The 22,902-nt window shown below is 29.4% G+C and overlaps 1 protein-coding gene across 1 annotated transcript; it reads left to right on the top strand.

The window, feature by feature from the left end:
* The first annotated feature begins 14,869 nt into the window (after positions 1 to 14,869).
* Positions 14,870 to 19,085, top strand: LOC129288284 (amino acid transporter AVT1D-like). The gene is made up of 10 exons (XM_054924788.1): positions 14,870 to 15,060; positions 15,160 to 15,452; positions 15,571 to 15,785; positions 16,270 to 16,450; positions 16,550 to 16,769; positions 16,853 to 16,988; positions 17,657 to 17,822; positions 18,342 to 18,385; positions 18,550 to 18,612; positions 18,963 to 19,085. Exons 1-10 carry the CDS (start codon positions 14,870 to 14,872, stop codon positions 19,062 to 19,064), a joined length of 1,611 nt encoding a protein of 536 aa, XP_054780763.1. The 3' UTR covers positions 19,065 to 19,085.
* Positions 19,086 to 22,902: the final 3,817 nt, after the last annotated feature.

Consider the following 22,902-nt stretch of genomic DNA (forward strand, 5'->3'; position numbering starts at 1 on the left):
AATTAAAAATCATACAGAAGTGGCATTTCTATAATTTGTAAACGTCACCTCTGTCATTTCATATTTTTTAAAATTTAAATAACATAGGTGGCAATTTTGGAACAGAGAAATGCCACCCATATTATTTCAAAGAGGTGGCGTTTCTTCCATGAAAAAATGCAACCTCTATAGATTTTAGTAAAAATTAAGATAGGTGGCGTTTCTTTGAGAAAAAAATGCCACCTAATGTGTTTTTTTAAAATAAATTTTATAAAATATCATATACCAAAATTTTTTATCAGAACAATAGATCCAACAATATACAATCAGTCCAACAATTTGCAAACAATCCAATTATACAATAAAAAATTACACAACATGTATTCGTAGTACGACAAAGTAGTTTACAACTATATTAATAAAGTTTTCTAACTAACTAGGCCAAGATATCTAAAAGCCTCAAGTCTTATAAAAGTATTTAACAAAGTACCAAAGTTTTAGTATCTTAAATTCAAAACAAATGATGACCACTCCTCAATTAGATTATAAATTTGCTCATCACTATATTCTAAGCATTTTGTATCCTTAAAGTACTACAAAATATATTAAAACAAGAAGTCATATATATATATATAATTAAAAATTGTTATAACCTGAATAAAATTAAATAAAATTAGATAACTTTTCATACCTCAACTGGGATAAAAGTTTGATCATGGGTGATCACATCCTTCATAAATTTTATAATGTAGTACCCATAATCATTATTATTTGGTTGGAAGGGTGTCACACCCCGAAAATAGAAGGTCACCGGCACGGGTGCAAATTACATTATGCATTCCCGTAAGCCTTAAAAATAAAAATTTATTCTACTTTTTAAAAAAGAAATAATCAAATCATATAAAAATTCTAACACTTTTAATTAATTGTCACCCAAGACTTTAATGTTTCTGTAGAAATTTTAACAAAACCTCCCCCGTAAATAGGATCTTTCGAAAATTTTACAACAAAACTTTTCACAAAATATAATATCAATCAGGAGCTTAACTCCTTTCAGCCAGCAACATTATATATATATATATATATAAATCAAAATAAGATCCTAACAACAATCTATGTGGAGCACAAATTTTTCTTTTAAATAAAAATACATACAACTTATATATTTACATAAAAAATAACAGTACCAACCAAAATTTCCATCCAATGTAGTTATATTGCCCTTCAGAGGTCGATGGTGAGATCAACGTCAGCTAACAAATCTGAGGTCAAAATAAGTTTTTCAGTAAATACAATTCCTAAAGTAAAATTTTAAAATTTAAATTAACAAACTCTAATAATGGTGTAAACTAATTAAAAATAATTCAACAAAATAAATTTACAAGTCTGTATGTCGTAACCATAATTGTAAAATGAGAGTAAATTAAAAGCAATTTATTTTATTATGCTTAAAGAAAATCATTTATTCACACATAAATCAGAGTGATATAACTGCTAGCCAAAATCATGTAAATTTTGAAAACATGTATTAATCAACATTTAGAATTTTGAAAACTCAACAGAACGAATAACAAATGTGGACACATAGTTCATGAGGGCAAATAACCAAATGTGACTTATGTCATAAAAACAAACGCAGACACACAGTCCACGGGGGTAAGTAACTAAACACAATTGAAGCTATAAAAACAAATGTGGACACACAGTCCACAAGGATAATACTAACCAAATGCAATTCAGGCCACAGAATCAAATGTGGGTACAAAGCGCACAAATATCAAATGTGAGAACAAAACTCACAAGACAAACTAGCTAGTATTTAACTACAACGCTACGGGCTAATGGCAATGCTGTTAGCAGCAATGTTCTGTTTAGAGTTCTCTTAAAATCATGCTTCAAACAAGCGAAAAAAATAATTATCGTTCCAAACTCGCATGAATTATTTCAAATCTCAAAATTTGTCAAAATCATACTTTGTGGCTAATACCAAACTTATATTAATTGGGTAGCTAATAAATTTCGAAGCTTAATAACCATACAAGAACACTTTCATTAATTGTGAAAATATATATATATATATATATTTATTTATTTAAGAATAAATGAATGCACATATCATAATTTATTTATCCTTCATTAACATTTCATAATTTTCAAAATTAATGTAATTCATAAAAATTAAATATTTCAGTAAAAGACTTATAAAAATAAATTAAATGGAATGCTATTCACTTACTCGTCTGAGCTTCAAATTCTCAAAAGTATTCTTCATTTAATTCTGGTCAGGGTCTCATTCTTCCTCACACCTTGTCAGGATATAAATAAATGAAATTTTTAACACAATTCTAAATCAACCCCATCATCTAAAATTTTAAAATTAATATTCATGCTTTAAAAGCTGACTCAAGTATTATCATTCATAATTTAATAGCTTCTCTACTAACATATATCTCCTACTAGGCATTTTATTGAACACTTTATGGGCATAATTTTTCAAGCTAAAATTAATCTTTACTCCTAGATTTTAGCTTCCATAAACCTTCCGATTTGAATAATCCATTTATTTTCAATTTAAAACTCTGATCCACAACATCATATCCTTCCTTCTACCACCACAAATTACCCACTTAAATTAAAATTCTTCTTCTCATACATCCCTATATGTAGTCATGGACAGCAATAGAGGAGACAAATTTTGCAACTCTAATCTTCAGTTCATACGTACACAAAACAAGAGAAGATACCATGTGAAGCTTCCTCACCTTGGATTACCACAATAGAAAGCAAAGAGGAAGGAAACGAAATGGATGGCTAGATAGGGGAGAGGGAGAATCGAACACGGCGTGCAAGAAATAAGAGATATCGAATCAACAACAACAAACCAAGCCCGCAACAACACCAGTAGCAGTTCTAATGACTTGGTTTCTCATCGCAGCACCCGTTTAGATGACTCACATCGCACGAACAGAGCAAGGATAAAGAAGTTGAAACAGACGGCTGAACAGGGGAGAGGGAAGTTGAACGTTACTTGCACGACAGCATAGGAACTGAATCAACAGTAACGGACTAGATTCTCGATAGCACCAGCAACAGCAACGACAGCATATAAACTGAATCAACAGCAACAGATCAGATACTCGATAGCACCAGCGATCGCATAAGTAGAGAAGGAACAAAAGAAGTGGCCCACTACACTGCACAAAGAGGAGGAAGGAGGAGAAAGTTCGACACACTCTTTTACAGCACCCAGAACAGAGGAGCGAGCAAGTTAGAATTCCAAGCCCACATGCACACAAGACGACGTCATGACAGGGAAGGAGGAAGCTACATACTCACGACTCAACCAACTGGCAATAGCAGACGAAATCTCTATAGTCACCAACGTCGGCGACTGTTGAAGATGGAGAAGGCAAAATTTCTAGACCTTAGGTCCCTCTCACACTCTCCACCGACTCTCTCTCTCTCGCGTGTGATCTGGAATAATCCAAGGGGAGGGGAATATTATTAGTTTTTATCAAATATGATGAGGGTAGTTCTATAATTTCATAAGCAAAATGCAAGAAAAATGAAATTTTCTTGCCTTCTCTAAGCTCAAATGTAGGACCTAAAACTTATAATATGTACTATCTTCCACTACACTAACTTCATTTTTTGTCACAATACTCCCAAAACTAATATGATTACATTAAATACATACTTATATATTTAGTTTAACTTAAAATTTTTGAGTTATTAAAAAAGGGCACTAAAAATATTACCAAAAAGTAATATAAATTTATGAAGTAAATAAATTTATTTTTCACAATTCAATAAAATCTTTCATGTATAAATTAAATATACCATAATCTTCGTCCATTGATAATTCTTTGAAAAATCTTTATTTCTAAAAAAAAGGGAGCTTTTTGTGAACACGAAAGCTGTTTAATGCCCTACCAAAATAGAAAAAAGTTAATCGATGATAATTGATGTAAATATATATGAATATGTAAAATGATTCTTATAAATATAAATACTTACTTATTGAATAACCTCAACATATTAGGACGATCTATCGGCAAGCTTCCAAATAGAGGATCGAGATAATAAATTAATGGCAAAGGAACAATCACAGAATTTAGAACAATCAACATTCAATGTTTTTTAAAAGAATTTAAACTTTGATTATGTTTTAATAAAATTGAAGTATCTAACACAACAATTGATTAAAAAAAATAACTAATAAAATACTTACCCTGTATTTTAAGGTATTAAGAATAACATATTTTTTCTAACTTTAGCCTTTTTTGTGAATATTTCTTTTAAAAGATTTACTTATTTAGATGCACTCAACGTTAACCCATGACTAATATCATGAGGACTAATAAATGAAAATATATTTCTCTTTCTCTGTGTCTTTCAAAAAAGAAATGTACAAATAGCTTGATTAATAACAAAAAAAATGGATTAAAATCAATTACAACAAGAAATAAAATAATCAATATGAAAAGATGTTATGAAACAAGTACCTTATCCAAGTGTTGATAGCAGAAGCACTCACCCATTCTCGATTAAGTATTTTCACAATAGTATTTCTATCAAGATATTTCCAGTTGTCTTTACAATAGATTTCTTTTTAAATTTTATTTCAAGTGTTTGGCCATTAACAGTAACCTTTGGCAAAAGAGACCGAAGAACTTCACGACAATTATTAACTCTTTACATTTTTAAAGCTTCATGAGATACACTTTTTTATTTATGCATGATATTAGATTCCTTAAAAATATTACCATGCACTTCTATGAATTTTTTGTTTTTTGATTTTGACTGGGTCTGTAAAAATAAAAAAATTAAGTCATAATTATAATTGCATCTAGAATATTTTAAGGAAGTGTGAAATAAAATTACTTTGTTAATGACTCAATGAGATATAAAGGCCATGCAATAAAAGTGCTCTAAGCATATTTGACCAATACAATATCCTCGTTAATAGGTATTGGTAACTTAGCATCATCATTAGTGCAAATGTCCACAGAAACTAGCAATGTACTAAGGTGTATCAGAATAGTATGTAAAGTATCATCAATGAAATTGTAAACAATATCCACGACAATTGCAGTTTTTAACGGAATTTCTGTGTACAATTTGTATTTTGATTTCCCCTAAAAATAAATAAAATATTTAGCAACTTATATTTTAAAAATGATAATAACTTTAAAAGTTATCTAGAAAGAGTATTACCAGAGGGAGAGTAGAATGGTTTGACATGAAAGTGCAATTATCTCTCAAACTAAGGCTTTTAACTATTGGAACCCTCATAAAACCCTACTAAAACATAGCATTCATTTGCTTAAATAATTTTTTATTTTGTTCTTATAACTGATGATATTGTTCTTCATAATGTTGCTTGTACATATTCCATTCCAACAATTATTGTTGATATACATTCATTTCCTCTTTCAACTCAGCAATGACACTCTTATTTGAGCGTCTTTGACTACCAAAATAAGTGGTTTAGGTAACACCAAAACCGACCCCTTTGACATGACCAGGGACTTTTGGAACATTTAAAGCTTTATTGAGGATGTCCTTATAGCCAAATTGTTGTACTGCTTCTGGCATTTCTTGTGACAAAGTTTGCTGTCATATAAGGACCATAATAGATTATATATAAAATGAAATCATGTAAATAAAATTTTAAACACGAACTAAATACTAATACATACACAAGTCTTCAATTTCACCTTTTGAATTTAATCATGCTTCTACCCACACTTCATGCCGCACAAGTTATTCACAATTTAAATTGTCTTTTTTAATCTACATATTAAAACAATTAATTAAATTTATAAATCACTCAAACATATGTAATAATTATTGAATATAAGACATACTTTATCTTGTTCAATGAACACATATCCTTTTCTTCCCTTTCTGAAGCGATATTTTTGGCTTTCAACTAGTTGATGATATTGCTTGCTTTTCACATATTCAAATGCAAATTGAATTCATATTAATTTTATATGAGTAACTATATTTAATTGGCAAAATCTTTCATTATTTATCTTAAATTCTTCAGCTGTGCGGTCTAGAACAAATTGATTCCATTCTTCTTGAGATATAATCCCATCATAAAGCTCCGGTAGGTGTTCAATGATATTATGATTATTATCTATTAAATACCACTTGTAAAGATCTGCACGAAATTTTCTAAGAAGAACTCCAGCTTTTTTAAGGACATATGTTTTATTAGACTCGTTGAGATCAAAACAAGACTATAAGAAAGAAAATAATCTGGATCAATATAAGTACAAGAAAAAGTAGTTCAACAAATAAGATATTAATGACTTTTTTACCTCAACTTATTCCCATATGAATCTCTTGTATTCATTTGGTACTTTTATCCAATCAGTAAATATAATAGGCATATGGTCTTGAGCCACGACCCTAATATAACTGACTAATTTTTCTCCACTTAGCTTAGTTGGCTGAACCTTGATATTCCAACCAACCATACTTTTATTTCTAATCAACTTGGCCATTACAGTTTTACCATGATGAACATCTCAAAACATTTTTTCCTTTGCTACTTGAGGATCATCATCATTTGAACTAGTGTGAGGCTCATCATGGCTATGGGAACTCATTTTCCTGCAAGTCGAGATCAATATATTAACACTTGCATAATATGAAATATGAAAAAATTAGATCAAGTAACATGAGAAATCAAATTGCTTTTTTGTTTTTTCATTGTTTGATTTAGACTTGATAAGTCGACCCATATCTTATCTCTATGATCATCTCTCATGTACAAGTGCTCCTTCTCAATTAAATCATCATGTATTGTTTTGTTAAAAGGATCATCGTCAATATTCATATCTTCATTACCTTAAGTTTGAACATCATCTTTATGTTTTTTGTTTGATAAAAGTATAATAGACCAATTCTTTTTTACAGGATTAGGAACAAAAAACACTTATTTAGCTTGTTCAGCTAAAATAAAAGGGTCATTTCTATATCCAACTTTAGATGGATCTATTTAAATAAATCTAAAATCATCAATCTGGAGCCACTACAATTGTTAACCCACCTATATCCAAAGATAAGAATCATGAACATAGAGTAATCTAACTCCCATATACATTCAATGACACCAAAGTATGACATTTCTGCATAAACAAGGTTAATATTTTTTGAATCGAATACATTTAAACCACCAGCAATAAGCGTTACTTTACTATTCTGCATTGTGCTTTGATCATCTTGTTCTTTGGTATAGAAAGTATAACTATTGATTACATAACCTTATGTAAGATAAAACTTGTAAACTTAGTCCTTTAGCCAGCCATCTCAATTATTCAAAAACATTACTTGGATTCTTCCTCAATTCCTCTAGGATGTGACTTTTAAATCACTTTACAAAGCATCAATTGTGTTCTTTTGTACAAAATCTTTATATTCTTCCACAAATGGCTTAACCTCTTCAGTGTTGTGCAGACCATAGTTAGCCTATTCACATTCAGCTGCTAAAATGCTAATAACTTTATTTCTAATTATTCTTTTCCCTAATCTCCGTCTATCATGATAAGACTTTGGAATCTTTATAGTATTAATGTTGGATAAATAATCTGCACACAATTCGGCTACTTCTTCAACTATGTACCATTCGGCAATATAAGCATCAGGTCGATATCTATTTTTCACATAGCCTTTTAAAATCTTCATATAATACTCAATTGGGTACATCCATCGTAAATAAGCTGGGCCACACATTTAAACTTCTTTAACTAAGTGGACAATTAAATGAACCATGATGTTAAAGAATGAAGGTGGGAAATACATTTCAAGATCACATAAGGTCAAAACAACTTGCCTTTATAGGGCTAAAAAATTTACAGGGTCAACCACTTTATTACAAATCATCTTGAAAAACAAGTATAGATTTGTGATGGTGTATCACACTTTCTTGAAAAAAATTGATCGAATACCAATAGGTAAGAAATTTTATATGAGCACATGACAATCATGAGATTTAAGACCTTGTAACTTCAAATCTTTCATTAATACAAGGTTTTTCACATTTGAAGAGTACCCCTCAGGCATTTTGACACTATGAAGAAACTTAAGAAAAGATTGTTTCTCATGCCCAGATAGAGTGTAAGCTACTGGTGGTAGATAAGTATGATTTCCTTTCTCCAATATGGCCAACTCTTCTCTTATTCCCATAGAGACCAAATCCAACCTTGACTTCACATTGTCCTTACTTTTTCTTGGCAACTGGAGCAACATCTCAACCACACTATCACAAACATTTTTTTCAATATGCATTATATCTAGAAAATGTCTTACATGTAAGGGCTTTCAATATGACAGATAAAAAAAATTGATTTTTTCCAACCACTTGTTGCAACGTTTTTTGCAAAAGGTTTGTCAAAATGATTGTCAAGGTCTTTCACCTTTTGAAAAACATTCATGTCTGTTAAGGACCTAGGCAATTTCCTTTCTTCAGAGTAACCACTAAAAGCTTTTCTCTATTTCCTCCAGCGATGTGTCGAAGGTAAGAATCCATGGTGTCTCATATAAACATTTTTCTTACAATGATCTAATCATATCGAATGAGTGTCCTCTTCACATATAGGACATACACCATGTCCTATGATGCTATATCTTAAGAGATTGTCACAAGCAGGAAAATCATTGATTGTGCCAAATAATATAACTTTCAAATTGAAACTTTTTTCTCTATACCCATCATAAACCTCCACATCAATGTCCCACATTAGTTTCAAATCCTCTATTAAAGAAGCCAAACATACATCTATATCATTTCTCAGTTGTTTAAGCCCAGAAATTAACATAGACAACATCATAAACTTGTGTTTCATGCATAACTATAGAAGTAGGCTGTAAATAATTAATATTATTGGCCATATGCTATCGGTACTACTTTGAACATTGTGCAAGTTGATTCCATCAATAGACAATGCAAGCCGAAGATTCCTTTCTTCATCTCCAAAATCAAGGTACTCAAAGTCAATTTTTTTCTACTGAGGAAAATTTGCAGGGTGCCTAAGCTTTTCATCTTTAATCCTTTCATTCTCATGCTATGTCAACAAGTTGGCAATTTCTACATTTCCATACATGTGCCTAAATCTTGTTATAATAGAAAAATACCATAGTACCTTCGCAATACTTGATTTCTTTTTATATCGTGATGTTTCACATTTAGGGCACTTCTCTAATTAAGCATACTCATTACAAAACAAGATGCACTCATTAGGACATACATGTATTTTCTCATAGCCCAAGCTAATTAAGCAAAGCATTTGTTTAGCCTCATATGTCTTGGTGGGAAGTTCATTACCAACCAGAAACATATCTTTCATAGCATCAAGCAATAGAGTGAAACTCTTATCAGTCCATCCACAAGCAGCTTTCAAATTATACAATATTAAAACTGCTGATAACCTGATGTATTTAGTACAATCAAGGTATAGTGGTTTCTCTGAATCACCTATCAACCTTTCAAACATTTGAAGACAATCACAAAAATCATCTTTTATTGTATTTAGCATTTTATCAAGATGATCAGTCTCATACCCATTACTATCAACATCATCGCATGCATCTTTTCTCTCAAAAGACCTACTGGTATACACCCATTCACTGGATAGATCAGTTTTCTCCCCATGCGTTGTCCAACGTGTATAACTTTGACCAATTTTGTGACATATTAAATGATCTAACAATTTAGTTTGAGTAATTCTCTTTCCATAGCAACAAGCTAAGCAAGGACACACAATTTTATTTAGATGTTTCGCATTCTGAACTGCAAAAGTAATAAACTCTTCCACCCTATCCTTATATTCTTTTGACAATCGATTAGAAAATATCCACTTTCGGTACATACCCTCTACCTATTTATATTCATTTACATCCATCAAATCAAATAATAGACAGCCATTGATATCCAATGCAACTAATTAATTAAGTTAGGATATGATACATATGTTATATCCATCCTAGTAATAGACAGCCATTTATATATTATATATATTTAATATATAATACATATTTAGTATTTAAAAATTATTAAATATATATAAATCACAAACTTTTATTAAAATATAAAAATTAATTATATTATTATAAATTATTTATGTTATAAAATGAAATAAGTTATCAAATAAAATAAATAATAATTTTTTAAGAGATATGGCATTTTCAATATAAAGAAAAACTACCTCTCTGAAGATATTTAATAAAAAAATTGTTAACAAAATATATAATTAAATACTATATGTTTATATTATATAAATTATATATGTTATAAAAGTAAATATTTTATAAAATAATATAGATATTAAAAATATAAGAGAGGTGGTGTTTCTAATTGCTAAAAATACCACCTCTCTTAAAGTATTTATTAAAAAATATATAATATATCATTAAATAATTTTATCAAATAAAACATATAAATAAATATTTTATTATATATATATATAATAAAAATAATAAAATATAAGAGAGGTGGCACCACCTCTCTGAAGCTATGTAATAAAAAAATTTATTAATAAAATATATAATAAATAACATAAATATATATTTATATTATATAAATTATTTATATTATAAAAGTAAATATTTTACAAAATAACAAAAATATTAAAATATAAGAGAGGTGGCGTTTCTAATTTTTGGAAATGCCACCTCTCTTCTAGTATTTATTAAAAAATATGTTACTAAATAATGTCATCAAATAAAATGTATAAATAAATATTTGTTATATTAAAATATATATATATATAAATAAAAATAATAAAATATAAGAGGTGTGGCATTTTTAATATACAGAAACACCACCTCTCCGAATGTATTTAATTAAAAAAAATTATTAATAAAATATATAATTAAATAACATAAATTCATATTTATATTATATAAATTATATATTTTACAAAAGTAAATATTTTATAAAATAACATAAATAATAAAAATATAAGAGAGATGGCGTTTCTAACTCTTGAAAACACCACCTCTCTTCCTAAGGCTGCACAAAGACAGGATGGCACTAGATTTCACCTTAACCCGAAGTTCAATCTTATCTAGTGATAACTCGAAGATTAATAAGATCAGACTTGATCCATAGGACTGGAAGATTGGTCCTGTCAGTCCAGTACTCACTTAGCTTTTTTTTCTCTTTTTATTCTATGAGAGGCAATAATCTATTCTAACATAATAAACTCAATTAAGATAGTAAACATACTTATAATAATAATAAATCTATAATAATTTCTAACAATAAGAAAAAATATTTCTGTTATAATCTCAATTATTTAAATTTATAACTTTAACAAAAACAATACTCAACAAAATTCAACAATACTATATTACAACAATAATTTAGAAACAAACTTAACAAATTTTCATACAATCATCTCCTTAGCATCAATTACACTTCAAACATTTGTCAAAAATAAATTAATTATAATTATAATAAAAGAAATTAATAGGACTAGACTGAACCAAGTGGTCTGAGTGCCTGATCTCTTGTCCAGTCCAACCCAAAGAAATAGTCTAATTTTTTAGTGCTTTTGGTCCTGAAGGACCAGTGACTATACAAACCAAACAAGACTGAGACCATCTTGGATTGGATTGGACCAGACAGGACTGGAAGACTTTTGCACAACCCTATCTCTTCCAATACTTGTTAAAAAATATATTACTATATAATTTCTTCAAATAAAATATATAAATAAATATTTTATTATATTAAAAAATATAATAACAATAATAACAATACAAGAGAGATGACATTTCTAAAACCTTCAAACACCACCTCTCCTCATATATTTATTTAAAAATAAATATTATTATGAAATTTTATAATTTAAAATGTTTAAATAATTATATTTTGTTATAAAATAAAATTTATTATAAAGATAATATAAATATATGAGAGCTGGCCTTTTTAAATTATAAAAATGCCAACTCTCTTCCAATAATTATTAAGGATATATATTTAATTTAATTTAATTTATTACAATATATAAATAACTATACATCCAATAATGATTAATGAATAAGTACATTATATTATGTTAATTATGAAATAATATGAAACTAATTAATTTCAAAATATTAGTACTTAAATTATATTTAAATTATTACTCGTATAATATCGCAATTAATTCTTATTAAATATATTTTATTTATTCATTATAAATAAACAAATAACTAAATCAATAACTTATTAAAGAAAATAAAATTTGTCTTAAAATAAAGAGGTGAAACCACATGTATTGTTAACAATTATTATTTATTTAAATAAATTATTTTAAATAATTAATCTTTCATATTATCTAATAAATTCTTTTAAGATAATTAAAAAATTATTTATAAATATAAATTTTTTAATAATAAAAAGAGAGGTGGCATTTTTGGTTATTGAAAATGTCAACTCTCTTAATTTATTAAATGTATATATTAAAAAGAAGAAAGGTGGCGTTTCTATATCCTAGAAACATCACCTCTCTAATATTAATTAATTAATTATAAATATATATTTTTTATTAATAAAGTAAATAATTATGTTTAAATTATTATATGATCTAATAAAATAATATAGGTAAGTTAAACAAAATAGATAAATGGCATTTTATTATTAAATTACTATCAATAATGTTTCTGAATTCAAAACTCTGGTATTTCATTTAATAAACGCCACGTAATACTATTTACTTAAATTAAAAATAAAAAAATAATTTAAAACAATGGCATTTAATAAAAAAAATGCCACCAAATATCTTTAGAATTAATATTAGTCATGTTTTGCTTTTTTATTACTCTGAAATGTATGCTATTAGTTCTTATTTCTGTCGTAGTAACGCTGCAACAGCTCTCTCCTCGCGTGTTTAACCCCTTGATGATGAAACCATCCGCATCAGAAAGCTCCTCAAGAAGTTCGGTTCAGTCGGGACGCCAACGTCTTCGACTGCTTCCAGATCCCGTAGCCGCCAGCGCCAGATGCAGGCCTCCCCCGAGCAGCCAAAACTCGGCGGTGCAATTTCCTACTATCACCAACCTCCCACCACCTCCTCTTCTGATCCACAAGATCTTCCTCCTTTCACTACCGTGGCTGTGCTTGAGCATGGACAAGTACGGTTCTGTATTCGGCTTCGTGGGACCGAACCATAAAGGTTTAGAAGCTGTCCGGTTCCATGTGCTTGGAATCGATCAACGCGGACCGAACGGTGAAGGTGTGGCGGAGAGAGCAACAGGGGAAGGGGACGAAAGATGAAGGTACAGTACGAAGTCATGGGCGATATTACTACATGGGTGGTGCCGCTGCAACTTTGCATGTTCAGTCTCTCTCCAAGTCAAATTGGTTTGCTCTCTTTCATTCGCTTCATGTTCTTTCGGACCTCGCCTGGTTCCGTGTCTTTGTTCACTGCACCTCTTTTTGAGCATCAACCTTAACACATGACAAGGAACTGATGACTCACGGTTAGCTTAGCTCAAGCCTCAACATGTGTAGTTGATAAGAAAAAAGAAATTAATTAATATATTGACTGTGTTGTCCTCAAAGCTTGTTGTATCCAGAATCGCGTGCTGGGGACTAGACGCAGAACAAAGCCAAGATCAAGACATGGGGGTTGGTCATTTGTACAGGTCATAGAGCGTTGTCTTCTTCTTCAGCATGGCAAAGCAAGAGAGGAGAGAGAGATGGAGAGAGCCCGAGACAGGGAGAGAGAGAAAATTAAATTCATGTGCCCGCAATCAACATAGTCTACTTGAAATTACCAGCAAAATTGTGCCGGTTTTAATTATTGAAGATTTAAAATGTACTAAATATGCATTTAGGTTTCAAAAGCATATAGTTTAGGTTCAAGTTACCATTTAAATCATTATTAAATTAGGCATTTAAATCCTCTAAAATTGGTATCTATGAAGTTCAATAGAGTTTATCTTTTTTTTATTTTTTTCATCATTTTATTACTTTTTATAAAATATAAAATATTCTTTCTTTAGAAGGAAAACTTCATTAAAATTCATAGATTCCAACTTTAGAGGATTTAAACCTGCAAATTAAGTAGAGGGATCAAATTAAAATTATAAAATATCCGCAAAATCTTCAATTCATATACTTTTTAAAATTTTAAAGGAATTGAAAGCGTGTTTGAGCAAATTTTATTCCGATAAAGCAAAGATACTCCATCAAAAAATATAAAGCATTTTTCTGATGTTGGATGTTAAAAATGTATGATATTTTAGTAATTTTTAATGTATAATTAATAAGTTTTTTGAAAAACCTTAATAAATAAAACACTCAACCATTTACCTTTAAATAAAACTTCTTATATAAAATAAAAATAAATATGAAAAGAGGATATTAGTTTAAATATAATCAACTAACTTGTTGAGAGTATAATTCAGTTAAAAACATAACAATACTTGCTAACTAAACAATTTTCTCGGATTACAAGATAGATTTAACATTAAACATCCTATTTTAGCTTACTCAATTTATTATATTGGTGAGCCAATCTTGCATTCATGTGCTTGAGTTTGATGCCAACATTAAATTTGAATGCCCCATTTCTCTATTGTAATTGTAATATTTTTCTATTAATGGTAAGTCTTTTGGTTAAAAATATTGGAGACAATATTATAAAATAAAAATGACTTACTACTAACGGATGTTCACTTAGTTCCGATTAACTCGGATTCTAGCAACCCTCTTGAACACTAAATAACAGTATTTACTCATGCCAAAGTTAATATATATCCACAATATATATATTTTTATCCTTGGTTAATTCAAGAGACATGATCTTTCTTTTCTTTTCCTTTCTTCTCCTTTTCTTTTTCTCTCTCACGTTTCTGTAAAGAAGAAGCTGACGTCCATTTTAGTATGAGGATCAAGATAGACGACGATGATCTGGGTCCTGATCGTGAGGTTGAGTTCCAGACTGATGATGAAGAAAACCTAGCAGATAGGGTTTTTGAACATTTGAGTTCGGAGACCGATTCAGAAATTTCCCAACCCAATTTTTCCAATGACATGGACGACGTCGGTAGTCCCTCGTGGCCTCAAACCTATCGGTAGTTTCATTTGTTGCACGTCTAGTATGAAATCCTGTAAATGATATAAAGACTTGTTGTCGCCGTGACCAAACCCTGATTTGTTGAATATTTTTGCAGGCAATCTATGGACATGTTAACCGGTGTAACACCACCTTCAATGAGTTTGATAAGGCAAATGAGTTTATTAAGTCGATCAGTCTCTCCTATTACTGCACCAACCAAGAGGCATCGAAATGATGATTCTGATTTAAACACAGCCTTCATTCCTGAAACGATCTCACTGATACAAGAGGATCCTACCTTCAATAGCTCCAGGATAATGTCTCGACTATCTCACTTCTCTAAATATTCTAGTTGTGAATTGCCACCACCTCTAGAACAATCATCATTAGCACAGTCAATCCTCAATGGTAAACTATCATATGTATTGTGCAGAAAAAAGCGTGCTGTTCTGGTGCACGTTAATGTTCTGGTTTGTTATCTCTGACGTACAACTTATAAACAACTTTTTTTATGTTCTGTGTGAAGGAGCCAATGTACTGTGTGGAATAGGACTTATTACAACGCCTTATGCAGTAAAAGAAGGTGGATGGTTGAGTCTGATAATACTTTTCATGTTTGCCATCATATGCTGCTATACTGGTATCTTGTTGAAGAGATGTTTAGAAAATTCTCCCGGACTCCATACTTATCCTGACATAGGGCAGGCTGCGTTTGGAGTAGCTGGTCGCCTGGGGATTGCGGTGAGTAATGAGACAAGAATAAAATTTTTCTTGAGTTTAATTACTGGCCCCATGACAAATTTTTAGATCATGGTCAACATTACATGATTGGATGTTTGAAACAAAATTCTTGTGGCCAGATACAATGTATTTGCTTTAAAACTTGAAGATTAACACCTATGGAAATTTATGTAAATCTGTCTTTCACTCAAAAACTGTGTCAGTAGATATTATATAAATGCAAGAAAAACATGACAAAGAAGAGCATGACTGATTGCTTATAGGTTTACATATTGCTCTCCAACATCTGTTTGTCAGTTTAATTTGTCCAGTAATATGTTGTTTGCAAGGAAACTGACAACTATCTTTCTTTTACATGTGCAGCTAATCTTGTACATGGAACTATATGTAAGTATATGGAAGAATTCATTCCCCTATATATATTATAAGTCATCTGCTATATTGTTTTGCTCCATTATATTGATTTCTCAGCTTTGGTTTGCAGGCTGCTTGCGTTGAGTTTATAATCCTAATGAGTGATAACCTCTCATCACTTTTTCCCAACACCCGCTTGAAAGTGGCTGGGATTAATTTAAGCACTAATCAAGTTTTCACCATCGCATCAGCTCTCTGTGTTCTGCCGACAATTTGCTTACGAAACCTTAAACTGCTTTCGTTTCTTTCAGGTTTTCTTAGCCTTGTGCAGTTTTCTTTAACTAGTTCTTCCTTAAAATTAAAGTTTATTAATTAACAGCCCTCACTAATGATGTATTAGCATTATTCAGTTGGAGGAATATGTGCATCGATATTGGTGACTACATGCTTGCTATGGGCTGGAGTGATAGACAAAGTTGGATTTCATCCAGGTGGAAAAGCCATAAACCTTGAGAATGTATCAGTCTCAATTGGTCTCTATAGTTTTTGCTTTGCAGGCCACTCAGTTTTTCCAAATATATATTCTTCCATGAGGGAACCATCAAAGTTTTCAGTTGTTTTAGCAGCCAGGTATGGCATAGAATTAATCGGTACTAGAATTAATTATTTATATGAGGTTGTTAGCTGCTGATATGTATCTCTGGTTTTTGCAGCTTTGGCTTTTGCTTGGTTATATACATAGGAGTTGCGGCATTGGGCTATTTAACGTTTGGTGACTCTATCAAATCTCAATTTACTTTAAACATGCCCAAAGAATTGTATGCTTCCAATATTGCAGCCTGGACAACAGTAAGATAATCAAATCCCAACTTTTAAATGAAATAGCAATTACCCACCTTGACATTTGCCTCTAATTGCAATGATTCCCTTGTATATTAGCTTCTTTATTGCTATCACTATAACTTACTGTTAAATCTGATAGTTATCAACAACTTATATAGTTTTTAGTCAGAACACAACATGAGCATTATGTTTCAAATACTATTAATTTCCTTCTAACTTGACCCTTCTTGAATTTTTCCTACACAAGATTTTCATCAGCCAAAAAATACTAGATTGAACACTATATTTTCTTTTGATTGAGCTGGACACATAGCCTCTTTCCTCAATCAGAGAAATGATGAATTTTCCTTTACTTAGTTCATTCTCTATTTCAATTTGGATTAATTTCTCTCCATTGTAATCTTAGGCCGATACTAGTCAATACATTGAATGTCTTTACGTTGCATTGGACTAAGACATAACATCGTCTAATTAAGACGAGAATTATATTGCATAGTATTAACAAGTCAGGGGACCACTAAATATCTTTCTAGAAATTGGGTAGATAATACAGTTGGAGGCAAAGGTTACAGTGAAAAAGTGTAATTTCCCCTTGTATTCATATACATATACATATATATATTAAAAGGATAATTTTTTACAAGGATTAATATGTTATATATGTTATGTTACAGGTTGTGAATCCTTTGACCAAATATGCCATCACTTTAATGCCTGTGGCACTGAGCATAGAGGAACTCTTGCCTTCAGCTCAGCTAAGATGTTATTCCATGTCCGTTTTTATCAGAACAGTTTTAGTTTTCACAAACTTGGTTTTGGCCCTCTCTATTCCTTTCTTCGGTAGGTATTTTAGCCACCTTCATCTCAGATCAGCATGACATGTTGCATATAGTATGTAGTCATCATTAACTTGATTAGAATTTACTAAAGTGGAGTTTGGAATATTGGGTGGATTTGGATTAAGATTTTAGTTTGTATAAAAATTTTCAAATTCGAAGACAATAAAAAAGGAAGATATGAAATGAAAATAGGAAAAAAAATATTTGAAATTACAAAAGAATTATTATCAATTGGTATGGATTCAAATGATGGATTTAGCTCAAATTCAAATCTAAATTCAAATTTCTAATTCTGCATGCATCAATCTCAACATAAAGTTCTTTTGTTGATGCTACCACTTAAGTAGTTGATTCCTTTTATCATTACTTTATAACACATATAGGTTTGATATTAATTGTATCTGTGGCTAAAATTAACTGAACTTAAGATCTTTAAATGATAAACTTATAAGCTATATAACCCATTTTCAAGGCCAAGTCTCATAATTTCATTGATTAGGAAGTATCTTCTACACTTCAGGTTCTATTATGGCATTTATGGGCTCTTCAATGGCAATGCTAATTGTAAGTATATACTTCTCTGCTCCCTACCACATTTATATATGTAAGATGTGCATTTTACTACAGAAAATTTATATATTTAATTAGTACATACACACAAATGTTCATCTTTAAAAATGTGCGAGTTATGAAAGAAGCAATTAGGAAATATGTGTGTGTTGTGACAGGCACTTATTTACCCATGCGCATGTTATCTCAAGCTACACCATGGCCGATTGTCAAAAGTAGAGGTAGGAAGTCAACCATCTTCTTTGTTCACATTATTATATTAAGCAGCTTCATTCTCAAAGTGTTAAACTTTCTCTTAACTATTTATTTGTTAAAATTTAACTTAGTATAGTTTAATACCTTATAATTTAACTAGATTAAAAAATTATAGAAATTAAGTTGTACAAAATCAAAAAAATATAAAAATTGAGTTATTTCAAATTAACAAAGTATAAGGACAAAATTATTTCAAATTAAAATTTAAAAACTGAATCAATAATTAAAAACACACAACCAAGACTAGAAGTTATATTTCGTATGTTTTAAAATTAAAAGTTTGAAGGAAATGAAGTTTGTGGGCTTCTTTTTATAGGTGGCAAGTTGCATGTCTATTATCATTGTGGGGGCGGTGTGTTCTGCAGTTGGCACGTATTCAGCAGTTTCAAGAATAGCAGACCAGGAAGCAGATTCATGATTTTTTATTTTTCTAGTCAGGAATACGTGAAATATTATATTTTTAAATTAAGAGAGAAAATACAAATTATCAAAAAAAAAAGACATGTTTAGTCCTTGTATATGTTTATTATACGTTAAACACAAATTTATAGATCTAACTCTTTAAATCATTTCTTACTTGAATTTACCTTCTCTCTTTCCTTGAAGAAGAAGAAAGTATTTGTTGCTTTCCACATGTAAATAATCAAATATTATAGATCCCTATACCCCAAAAAGCATCTATAAATTTCCACAAGGGAAAATTTGTCAAAGTATTATTTGAGAATTTCATTTACAAAATTGATAAGACTTCTCGATAGTTTCCTTCACGCTCTGCTTGCTTAGCATGCAATTGGTTATGTTACAGTTTCTGTTGACTCTCTTGTTAAAATTACAATTACAATTTATTTAATTAGCAAGACTTCGAGATAGTTTCCTTCACGCTTTGCTTGCTTAATATACATTATACAACTGGTTATGTTACAGTTTTTGTTGACTCTCTTGCCCAAATTTAATGTCCTGATTATACTTCAAACAGGATTGCTCAAATAAAAAAATGTGTGTGAACAATAAAAAGAAAAAAAAAAGAAAAATGCAATTACGAATCGTACAAGACTATTAATTACAATTAAAAATCTTGTCTATGATTCTTACTTAAAATAAAAAACATGAGTTTATAAAATTATCCTCATATACCCAAATTATACTATTATGAGTTGGAGCTATTGTTGATCTCAATTAAAAAAACTAAGATCTATACTTAGAAATGAGATTAATAATAATCCTAACCTCTAATCATAATTCCAGTGGTCCCACCCATAATATTTGGGATCTTGATTTTTTCAATTGACAATAACAATAATACCAACCCATAATAATAATTTTAATATTATTTTTTCTTGATTTTTTAAGTGGTTTGCCTCACTTTTGGAAAATTTTTAAATGACTATCGTACATTCCTAAGTGCCTTTCAAAAGTTTAACAATAGTGAATTTTAGTTTCATACTAGGAAGCAATTTATTTCCAAGTGTGGATTCTAATTTTTTCAACTAAAATTAACAATAGTCCCAATTCATCATAATAATTTTAGTAGTGTCATTTTTTTATTAGTGAGGTTGATTTTGTAAACTCACATATTTTTAATTCCAAGTAAAAATCATGACCATTATTGATATTTTAATTCAAGCCTAATTATAATTAATGATTTTATGGATCCTCAATTATCATTTAAAAAAATATGATTTATTTAATTGTTTGAATCCTTATTAAAAATGTTGAGATTATATTTAGAATTGGGAAAAGAAGCTATCTGCATGTTGTGAATAGAGGTGAGAATAGGCTAGGCCCCTATCAAGGGCTTACACCTTGGCTTATTTCAAACTCAGCCTAGCCTATTTACTAACTAGACTCAAGCCAAATTCAAGCCTTTTAATTAGACTTATTTAGGTAAATAAGCCAAACCTAATTTTTCAAGGCATAACCAACAAGCATAACAGGCTGGCCTATTTACATATATATACACACACATAAATCAATTTCACCATTTGATTTTTAATTAATCTATTTTTTTAATTTTATTTATGTTTTTAATTATATTGGACTTATATATTAATTTTAATATTATTACTTTATTATCGTATTGTATTATAGTTGATAAGTACTTTTAATTATTATATATTATAATTGATAAATTATGTTATATATTTATATTACTAGTCCTAAAGTATATTTGATATATTTAAAAATAAAATGTGAGTCTATTTAAAAGGCTTACTTTTAAGTAGGTTTTTAAATAAGTTTTTAAGTTATATCAGGTTTTAGGTAGGCTCAAGCTTGAACCATAAAAAAAGCTTTATATAAATTTCAGATTAAGTTTTGGTCTTTAAATTTATCACACAAGCTCAGACCTATTTAACTAAAGTTCAATTTAATTTAACCTACTTTTACCCCTAACTGTGAGATAGCTCTTGATGGGTAGTGGGTTGATGGGTGTGGGTAGAAAAAGTTAATCATATAAAAATGAAGAAAGAGAAAATTACATCATTAAAAACTCAGACTCTTCTCAAATCCTTCCGTATATATGGCATTGCCCCGAAATATAATGAGAATTAGGGGCGGAACCACATTAGTGGTGAGGGGGGCCCCACCTCCTTTGTGTGTGTATATGATAGGGTTAAAAAAACAAACCCTATCCTTTAGAATATATATATATATATATATATAATGTACCTTTTACATATAATATACCCATTATATGTGATATATTATAAAATAGATTTTTTAATTGGTTAAAATTTTTTCTTAATTAATACTCCTTTAATTCTAATTTATAAGATATTTTTAAATAAAATTATATATGTCAATAAAACTCATTAAATATATTTTATAATTTTATTTTTTAAAAATATATAAAATTTTAAAAATTCTCTTTATTTAATATTATCTTTGTGAAAGAATATTAAAAAAGAAAATATAATGAGAATGATAATATTTAAAAAATATAATTAATAAAATTTTATTTTTATCAAAATATATTATAATTTAGTATGGAGATAATATTACTTTTTTATTAATAAAAACGGAATGTTTATACTGTTTATATATACAAATTAGTCTTTCTTTTCTTCGAATTTTTAAATTAAATCATTTAAAATAACACATCATTTTTAAGATTCTCTAATGTAGGCAAAACAAAATTTTCTATCCTCTCTTCAATCTTAACATTCAATGCCATCTAGTTCTAGATAATTTATTTGGCTAAAAGAATTCTATATAATTTATCATATACGTAATACTTAGTTACTTAAATTAATAATATTTATATAACGACGTGCTGGCAAAGGAGAAGCCTGCCTAAAAGGACGGAGGAAGAGGGACCGTCTGTGATTTGTGCCATTTAGGATTTAATTAGATTTTTTTTTTTAACCAACTAGGATTTAAATTAGATTTAGGACTGGCTTATAAGTTGACGAGCTAACTCATGGCGAGCTTGGATTAAACGGTGCAGGCTTAAACAAGTCCTACATCATGACATCAAACTGAATCCTGAATTATACAATTCAACTTGCTTTGCCACGTCGATATTAGTTTTCCTCTATTAATTAACTTTCTTGCAGCCCTATCTTTATAAATTACTTTAGCTGAGATTTAAAAAAAAAAAAACCAGCTTTAGGTGAGATTAAACCTGTAATCAAATCTAACCATGCATCACACATATTCCCCTTCGCACAATTAGTCAAGTTTTGGGGATTTTTTTTTTTTCAAAAAAGGAATTAAAAATCATTTAAAAAATAAAAGTAAATAAAACTAGTTGGGCTCGAACATTTCTAAGCCCAACTTAACCTCTTCAAGTAGAGAGAGAGAGAGAGAGAGAGAGAGAGAGAGAGAGAGAGAGAGAGAAGAGAGAGAGAGAGAGAGAGAGAGAGAGAGAGAGAGAGTTTTATTAAATATCATTTTTATTTATTTTCATAAAATTTTGAAAGAGTGATAGATAAGTCTCAAAAGAATTAATTAATGATAGTTAAATCTCTAATAAAATTTAAAAAAATAAATTACAAATACTGATTTAACTAATTATAAATTTAGAAGTTTCAATCATAAATAAGTGATTTAACTTCTAAATATAACTTTCATTATATAATTAAGATTTTTTATCACAATTGTTTAAATCAATATTTCAACTCATTTTTCTATATAAAAAAAAATTGTTAGATACATAACTGTTATTAATTTGATCTTCTAAAACTCTACCATCATTCTCCCTAAAATTTATTCACAAAGATATAAGTTTCCGATTTTAATATTTTTATTTTTAACAA

Source organism: Prosopis cineraria, unplaced genomic scaffold, assembly GCF_029017545.1.
Source record: "Prosopis cineraria cultivar Desert tree isolate PC_DT_omini unplaced genomic scaffold, ASM2901754v1 PC12, whole genome shotgun sequence".
Classification (NCBI taxonomy): domain Eukaryota; kingdom Viridiplantae; phylum Streptophyta; class Magnoliopsida; order Fabales; family Fabaceae; genus Prosopis; species Prosopis cineraria.

Coding starts and splice junctions, on each gene's coding strand:
- LOC129288284 (XM_054924788.1), top strand. CDS start 14,870: ATGAGGATCAAGATAGACGACGATGATCTGGGTCCTGATCGTGAGGTT. Junction 16,989..17,656: donor ATATTGCAGCCTGGACAACA/GTAAGATAATCA, acceptor GTTATGTTACAG/GTTGTGAATCCTTTGACCAA. Junction 18,613..18,962: donor GCCGATTGTCAAAAGTAGAG/GTAGGAAGTCAA, acceptor TTCTTTTTATAG/GTGGCAAGTTGCATGTCTAT.